The 8,279-nt window shown below is 55.9% G+C and overlaps 1 protein-coding gene across 1 annotated transcript in view; it reads right to left on the bottom strand.

Annotated features, from left to right (window-relative positions):
- SMARCA4 (SWI/SNF related, matrix associated, actin dependent regulator of chromatin, subfamily a, member 4) overlaps positions 1-8,279 on the bottom strand; it is a 29,223-nt gene that overhangs the window by 8,749 nt on the left and 12,195 nt on the right. The window contains exons 13-24 of the mRNA XM_009282095.1: positions 7,960-8,017; positions 7,312-7,430; positions 6,883-7,033; positions 6,247-6,410; positions 6,006-6,072; positions 5,548-5,658; positions 4,273-4,515; positions 3,503-3,616; positions 3,163-3,270; positions 2,298-2,384; positions 1,696-1,742; positions 1,347-1,513 (exon numbers count right to left, since the gene is read on the bottom strand). Of these exons, the coding sequence (XP_009280370.1) occupies positions 1,347-1,513; positions 1,696-1,742; positions 2,298-2,384; positions 3,163-3,270; positions 3,503-3,616; positions 4,273-4,515; positions 5,548-5,658; positions 6,006-6,072; positions 6,247-6,410; positions 6,883-7,033; positions 7,312-7,430; positions 7,960-8,017 (1,436 nt within the window). The remainder of the gene's footprint in view (positions 1-1,346; positions 1,514-1,695; positions 1,743-2,297; positions 2,385-3,162; positions 3,271-3,502; positions 3,617-4,272; positions 4,516-5,547; positions 5,659-6,005; positions 6,073-6,246; positions 6,411-6,882; positions 7,034-7,311; positions 7,431-7,959; positions 8,018-8,279) is intronic.

Raw genomic sequence — 8,279 nt, 5'->3', positions numbered from 1 at the left:
GTGAAAGGTGAAAGGACGCCGTGGCAGGCAGCCCAGCGCGAGGCAGGGCAGGGGGGCGTGCGGCTGGTTTCGGTTGGCTTGAGAGGAGGCGTCTGGGCCGTCCGCGAGCGGATCAGAAGATCTCCCCGAGCTCGGGACAGCGGTACCGGGAACGCGGCTGGTTTTAAGGCGGCGTTTGGTACATTTGGGGCCGGGGTCATTACACGAGGTTGGCAGCAGCAGGAGACCGAGCTCAGCCATACGCGAGGGTCTCTCCCAGCCCGTCCTCCCCAAAACCATCCTCCTTCCGCTCTCTTTAGAGAAACGCAGCTCCGTAAGCCACGCAAGGGCTCCGCACAAGCCCAGGGAGAGCTGGGGATGCTCCGGGTGCGAGGTGAGCTCACCCTGCTTCACAGGGAACCGTTAAAGAGACGCTCACGCTCACGCCGGTCGTGGCGTGTAAATGCCTCGGCTCCGGCTGTGCCGCGGGGCGGTGACTCTCCCCGCTCGTGCTGGGGGAAGGGGCGTGCAGGGCGAGTTACTGCCCGGCTCCGAGCGGAAAGGGCCGGGTGAGGCGCCGGCCGCGAGCACGCCGCCGCGCTAACACCCATCCCATGCTGGAAGTCGTTAAACGTTGCGACCGAAGGAGCAAACAGCTCCGAGAGACCGATTGGGAGGGAGAAACCTCGGTTTAAACAACTGCTTCGGTCTCGTTCTGCACCTCACCCTCCCAGCAGCTTAACGCTTCTCTCAGGAGGTCGACTCTTTAAAGAGTTCGCACCGCGCTCTGCTGGCAAAGAGGGTTCGGGCCCGCGCAGCCTTCAGCAGCCCCACGGCTTCGCGGGCATCTTTACAGGCATTCAGTCGTTTATTCCAACCGAAAACGGTGAATCGACTTTCCTTTTCTACTAGATTAGGTTTGGGCGCAAACTAAGCTGCACGCCTTCCGACTTAAACCTGGAATCCAACGAATTCATTTATAGTTACGTTATTTTAATGATGTTATAGGCCACCTGGCCCTCGACAGCATCCTTCAGGGTTCCAGAATTAAATAGTAGGTCGGCTGAATTTAAAAAATGAAAACTGAAGCGGCAGCCGATGATAATGTATAAAGCCAAAGGCCGCACTTTATATCTTTTATCCTGCATGCTGCAAGGTTTATTGCTTTAATCTGCGTCCCGCAAGCAGGGTTAATTGCTTTACGACGCGCTGCTTGTTTCGGACCTCTTTCCCTTGCGAGAGATGCCGGGTCGGTGAACCCGCAGGAGCTTACCTCGCTGCTCGGCCCCACGCGAGGGGTTTATCCTCACCACGAGCCGTAAGTAACAGAGGGGCGGCTGCCGTCCCCGCGCGTCAGAGGCACTCACCGTCCAGCCTGAGGTATTTGAATCCGCGATAAGCAAAATAGTCTTCCATGATGGTCATGAGGGAGGTCATCTGGCAGAAGAGCAGCACCTTGTGGTTGGTGGCTCGCAGTTTGGGGAGAATTCTGTCGAGGAGCTCAAATTTGCCCGAGGCACGGTATAAATCCAGTCTGGGAGGGAAGAGAAGAGGGAAATAAGGATCCGGCGCTAAAAACACAGCGTCTCCCTCGCATAAGGATTATCAGTGCTCACGACAGTATCGCCGGTTCATTTACCACGCACCGATAAACCACCTCACAAGGAAAAGTCACAAATATCCCCACTTGTTGTAACTCTGAAATACCCTACTTACCCTTGCACGATACCTCCCGTGAACCCCAAGTGCTCGGAAAAGGATTCCTGCAATCAGAAAAGAGGAACGGCGTCAGAAACTGTCCTCGCACACAAATAAATCCAACAAAGTCCTGGAACCGCCCTGGAAGAGAACCGGCCCTCGGGGCCGGGCAGGGAGGACCGGTGACGGCAGGCAGGACTGGTCCCGAAGTGCCTGGGGAAGGAGGAGCGGGAACGGAGCGATTTTAAAAGCTCTGCCTGGCGTCAGACGGCAACGCCCTGCTGCCGACGCGGAGCGTTTCGGGCCCAAAGAGATCAGCCTGAAGGGACAGACCCCGTCTCGCTCTTTTTAGGCGATACTGCTTCACCGAGCTCGCTTGAACAGATTTCAGAGCGTTTTGGGTGGCAAAAAGGAGCGTGTCGAAGGAAGCCTGGTTGGCACAGCGCCACGCTGAGGGCTGACGCTTGGCCGGCCAAGCGGCCAGGTTGTTAACGCTCGGTCCGTGCCGCAGCCACACGAGCCGTTCGGTTTGTCTCCGTTTAGGAGGGGGACGGAACGGTTTTCCACGTTTCCGGAGAGCGTGCGATCAACCGCGCGTGCCAGCCCTGAGCCCACGTTACCTCTATATGCTGAAACATGTAGGGGTGGTTACAGATCTTCCGCAGCTGCATGATCGTGTTCATCAAGGTTTTCGTACCGCCTTTACCCTGCGCAAATGAGACACGTCAATTTAAGTTTACTGACTGCATCAGCGATCCAGGTGTCCCTGAGGAATATTCCGGGAGTATTCGGATGGGGGTTCACAGCCCCGAGGCTCCCGCGCTGCCCAGATCTAGCTGGAGCTGCGTCTTAGAGGCACTGGACCCGCAGCCAGCAGCGCTGCCCGGAGCGGGACTGCCTGGGTGGGCAGCCAGGCTCGCCCCAGTTAGCGAGGGGCGAAGTTCAAGGTTTTAGTACAGACGTTAAAAGTCACCTTGAGGAGTCTAAGGAGCAAAGGCTGCTGAAGAGCCAGCTGCTCCGGGGGAGCGGAGCTGACGAACAGGGCATTTTTCACCTCCAGCTTTTAGTTCAGACCAAAGCGTCTTTTTAATTTTATTATCCCCCCCCCCTAATTAATTGCCATTTGACTTCCCGATCGCTTTGAAAAGCAAGTCGGTGGCCTCCCTGGGGTCCCCGGCAGCCGCAGGATTACCCCCGCCACAGTCCTCACGGCTCGCCTGGACGGGCGAGGGGTTCGCGCTGGCCCAGGGCCAACCCGCCACCCCGAGGCAGCCCATCCGCCCGAGCGGGGCGCTGGCCCACTGCTCCGACCCCGTCCCTCCAGGATTTCTTGCTTTGCTTGTAAAAGGGTTGTTTTTTTTTTTTGCTCTATCTGTTGTTGCAGCACACGGGGACCAGAACAGACACCCCGGTCCCCGGAGGCGTTTCCAGCCCCACTCCGACAGCGGAGGAATCGGCCAAAAGCAGGGACTTCGGTGGCCAGACCTTTTTGTCCTTCTCGGAGCCATCCGTGAGGAGCACCCCCTTGGCCTGCATGTGCCTGTAGAGGACCCTCTGCAGAGCGGACATGTCACACTTGATCACGTACTCCACCTGCAAGGACCGAGGAGAGGTTAATTCCCGAGGCGATGCGAGCGAGCACCTCCAAAAACCCCGAGACGCTGGGTCCTTCTGAAGCGTGGCACAAATTCACCCGCTTCTAAAGCCCGGGGAGACCCCGAGTCCCCCGTCCTCAGGGGAATCAAACCCTCTTCGTGGAGCTGAATAAAGCTCCACGAACACACCGAGACGGGGGAAGAGCGGGACAGTTTCTCCCGGCCGTTACCTTTTCAGGCAGCTGCGCTTCGACTTCCTTCTTCAGCCTCCGCAGCAGGAAGGGGCGCAGCACTTTGTGCAAACGCCGAATGATCAGGATGGTTTCTTCTTCGTTCAGGTCCACCTGCGTCACCAGGAAAGGGAACCGTTAACACAAGGACCCCTGGAAGTCCCCTCCCCCGTCAGCATCCCTCAACGGCGGCGAGATTCCCAGCGTCAGGGTAAAGCACAGCGACACATCGCTCCGCAGGCGACGGAACTGGGATACCGAAAGTCTCTCTGATGTCATCATCGCAGTCTGAGGTTTCTGCACTGATTTTTTTTTTTTTAAACTTCGGGCTCGCTTCTCTTCCCCCAGCTGCCTGATAACCTGCTCTGCAAAACCTCAGCTACTGCGACTCAACAGGAGTCACTTCAAACAGCTCCAGAGCCATTAGCGACGGCACCGACAGCAGCTTCACCGTTTGAGAACCGCACTAGCAAGAGCCCAGCCAGCCTCTCCCACCAACGCTCAGGTACCTCAGCGCCGGGAGAACCATCTACCCACCCTCGTTTCCAGTACTCAGTTAACGCTCCGTATTTTCCAATCTTTCCAGTAAAACCCATCCCAAAGAAATGACACTTTACAGGACGGTGCTCTGCACCTTGCCAGTGGGAATTAAGAGATTTTTTTTCCTTTTTGGCGAGCGTTTACAAACGCAAGCCACCCAAAACGCCCGGCGGCAGCCCTGACCCCCCGTCCCTGAGCCGCAACGGCCACCACCCGGCTTCCTGCCGTACCTTTTCTCCCGTCATGGCAAAAGGAGCGTTAAACCACTGCTCGAACGTGCTGCAGCTCTTGAAGATGGTCGGCAGGAGGAAATTGAGCAGGGCCCACAGCTCCGGGAGCTTGTTCTGCAGCGGGGTTCCCGTCAGCAGCAAACGGCGCGGAGCCACGTAGTGCGTGTTGAGGACCTGGGTGAGCTTGCAGTGGTGGTTCTTCATCCTGTGGCCCTCGTCCACGATCATGTACTTCCAGCGGATCTGCGGGAAGGAGAAGGGCGGCGTGGGCAAGGGACGGCGGCTCCCTCCACCGCAGCTACGACCGGAGAATCGCACCAACATCCCTCCGGAGGCGTCCAGGAGGGATCCAAGCTAGCCGGGATTGTGGAAACCCGCTCTTAACTTTTCCTAAGGTCCCACCCGGGAACTGCTCCCATCAGGAGCGCTTTGCGTCTCTGGCTCGGAGACGGACACGGAAGGAGCGGGGAGAAAGGAAGAACGCTAACGCCAAACAGCTGGCAGAGACTGATGCCAGCTGTGGGGAATTTCAATATTTCTCGAGCTTTTTGGCCATTAACAAATCAAACGGTGTTTAACTCTCCGCAATACAAAGGGAGAAGAGAAGACGGTTCCCTTGGAAGCCTTGCCGAGGGAAGACACATCAGCTTCAACGCATCCTGCAACCCAGGCAGACCCCGCTCGCCGAGGTAAGCGGTGCTGCAGAGCTAACTGTGAGCGAGATTAAACCCCTTAAACCCGGGGCTTTGGCTTGGCGCACTGTCTGCCTGCTTCCGAAACGGCACCACCTTTCCAACCCATCAACATTTCATCTTCGCCCCGTGGCTGCTGGCTGAGTACGGGGAACAACCCTCCACCGCTCAGCTAGGGCAGAAGGGCAATGACGATCTCGTAGGGGTTCTAATAAATATTCATCGTCCTATGAATTGCTTTATTAAAAGGGGGGGAAAAAAAAAAGGTTTGCTGTATTCACAGGATACGCAGCCAAAAATAACAAGAACGCTACATCAGTTCTGGCTGCTGAGGGTAAGCAGCGGCTCCTCGCCTCCTGCCACGTGACGACGAGAGCCTCCAGAGATAAAAATCTCACTTAGGAGGGCAGGATTTTTCTGACAGGCGCTGTCTCGGTGACGTCTGCAGCGCCCACCTGACAGGCGCTGTCTCGGTGACGTCTGCGCAGCGCCCACGAGCGCAGCGAGGACGGGCGCTCCTCCTGCCGCAGCCCAAACAACACCGAACAGGGAGCTGCCGTTGCCTGCTGCCGGCAGGACTCACCTTGGCCAGGATGTGCTTATCTTTGATGATATATTCGTAAGTAGTGAGCAAGACATTGAATTTCCCGCTTCGGAGCTGAGGTACGAATGCCCGTCTTGCTGCTGGAGAGCCCTGGAAAAAGAATTTCAAACAGAAACGTTAAACCAGAACATAATTTCCAGGAGAAGAGAGGTGGTGGGAGTAGTTATTATCCACACGGAACAATTGTTCCGGTTACAGAAAGGCAGCGAGAGCATTTGTGCGGACGGTAGCAGCTGGATTCCTTCGGCCATTAAGGAATGAAAAACAAATGTGGATTTCATCGATTTAGCGCCAGGAAGCGTCCCGGCTTCCGTGGGATAATGGAAATATTGTTGGACTGGAAGGAGGAAAAGGCAAACTGGCATCCAAGGAATCCTCACGAAACGAGCGGCCAAAGGAGCCCGGTAGGCGCGTGTAAAAGTAACGCCGGCACTTGCCTTGTATGAGACCTTCACCACAGAAGGAGCCCATTTGTCAAACTCGTACGCCCAATTCGACAGAGTTCTGGGGGGGGGGAAAGAAAAAAAAAAAAAAAAAAAGAAAGAGAAACGGTAAAACTGGCCCTTGCGCAGCGGGGAATCACACCGCAGAGGCCTGGAGCCGGCACCGATGCCAGGCCAAGCCTTTTCTGCGCTGTGCAGGGCTGGGAGGGGTGACGAATTCAGGCAGCGCACTTACGAGAGAGGTACTATAATGAGGAAGGGTCCGTTGATCCGTTTGTGCTCCATGAGGTATGTGATTAAAGCGATGGTCTGGATGGTTTTGCCCAGACCCATTTCATCTGCCAGGATGCCGTTCAGGTTGTTGTTGTACAAGGACACCAGCCACTCCAAACCTTTGATCTTCGGGGGGAAAAAGGAGGGATCGAAAAAAGGAAAGAAAAGAAAAAAACACCATCAGACTGCGGGCAGAGGAGTCGCGTATCAGATGCGCTAACGACCCGCACGCTCCACCCCCCATCTTATGCATTATGTAGATGAAGTCCCTATACACTATTAAAGATCCCCATGTTAATTATTCAAAGCCAGCCACTGGCACTGACGTATTCCTCTCCTCTCGGGACCACGGACACACGCGCAGGGAGCCGACGTTCTTTGTTTTGAGCAGCGAGCGAGCCTGGCTCGTTGCCTCGCACCAGACAGAGCCGCTGGCTCCGCCCTCAGCTCCCCGTTTTCTCGCTCCCGGGAGCGTCTCGGCACAGCCCGAACCTCGGTGCCTCCCGCCGAAACCTCCTGGCGGCACCGCCAGAGACCGGGTGCCCACGTACGGCGGGGCCGTACGGTACGGCAGGCGCTCCCTTCCGCGGCCTCTCACCTGGTACTGCTTGAGGACTCCATTGACCATCAGCGTGGACTGCTTGTCCACCCTCTCGGTGACCGCGTGGGCCACGGCGTAGTACGACTGCAGGCCCCTCGCCAGAGCTTGAGACACCCCGTATTCATCGTCAACATCTTGCTTAGCGTTCCTGGGGCGGGGGGGAATGGCACAAAACTGGAGATAAGAAAGATGATCCCTTTTTGGAGAACACTCCTGGGGAGCCCCATCAGTCCCGGGGTGGTTAATTTTCCCCGATACGTGCCAAATCAGGTCTCATTTTGGAAAGACTGCTCTCAAAACCCGAGCGCAGAGCAAATACCGCCCGCCGAATTCCGCTCCTTTGACAGAAAGCACGCGAGATTCACACAAGTGACTCCGAAACGGAAGACGGCACGCCGCGGGAGCGGGTTAAGAGGCAGGGCTCACTCGATAATGTGCCTGGCATCCACTTCTGAGACGTCGTCGCTGTCTGGATCGGGGATCTTTTTCTTCTCCTCCACAGGCAGGGCAGGCTGGGCAGGTTGCGGTTGCTCCTCTTCCTCCTCCTGCCAGGAGACACGAAGCGCACCTTTCTGAGCACAAAGCCGCTTATTCTCGTTTACACGATGGAAACGGCAGCAAAACCTGCTCAGCCGCGCTCAGGAGTGACCGGGCCTGCGGACAACAACGGCTCTGAAAACCCCCAGGGGAAGCGCTCGCTGCCCCGGGAGCTCGCAGACCAAGACTGCGCCTGCGCGGGCGCGTCCGCTAACCAAGACAGAAGCTACCAGAAGCACAGTCGCACGCTGTTTGCTTCCGAACACCCCAAGGGTTACGTGAGAAATATCTGGGAAGAAAACCGGGCAGCTAACGAACTGAGCTCGCCATCTCCTCGCCGCCCCTGGCTTTCTTTACGGGGTTTTTTTTGGTTTATCCCAAATAGACGTATCTGAGCCGACTGACACCGACACAGACCCGTGCTGGAAAAAGTAATTGTTGAGATGAGCTTAGTGCGGTGCGTACGGCTGTTTCCTATTCTCTCAGAAATATTTAGAATACCAAAGCGTAAGGGAGACCGGTGGTATTTCTCCTTACCTCCTCCTCCTCTTCTGACCCACTTTCTTCACTGTCAGATCTCGGAGCTACTTCATATCTAATTAAACACAAATATTAATATTTAATTGCAAATCTGCTACCAACAGCACTCTACACACAGCACGAGACCAGCGACGTTCTAGGAACCCTTGCATTAAAACTCGGGTTTCGTTATCGGTATTAGGAATTTTTTTAAATTTTTTTTTTTTTTGTTAAATAAAATGCTTATTCATTTATTTTTTCCCCTCACTTAGTTCAAGTTTTCACACGCGCTCTCGGGAAAGCGCACGAGCCCGAGCGCCTGCGCCCGGGACCACCCA

This window comes from Aptenodytes forsteri, unplaced genomic scaffold (genome assembly GCF_000699145.1).
Source record: "Aptenodytes forsteri isolate BGI_AS27 unplaced genomic scaffold, ASM69914v1 Scaffold853, whole genome shotgun sequence".
Lineage (NCBI taxonomy): Eukaryota > Metazoa > Chordata > Aves > Sphenisciformes > Spheniscidae > Aptenodytes > Aptenodytes forsteri.
Note: the sequence above shows the minus strand (reverse complement) of the source record. Positions and strands in the feature narration are given on the sequence as shown.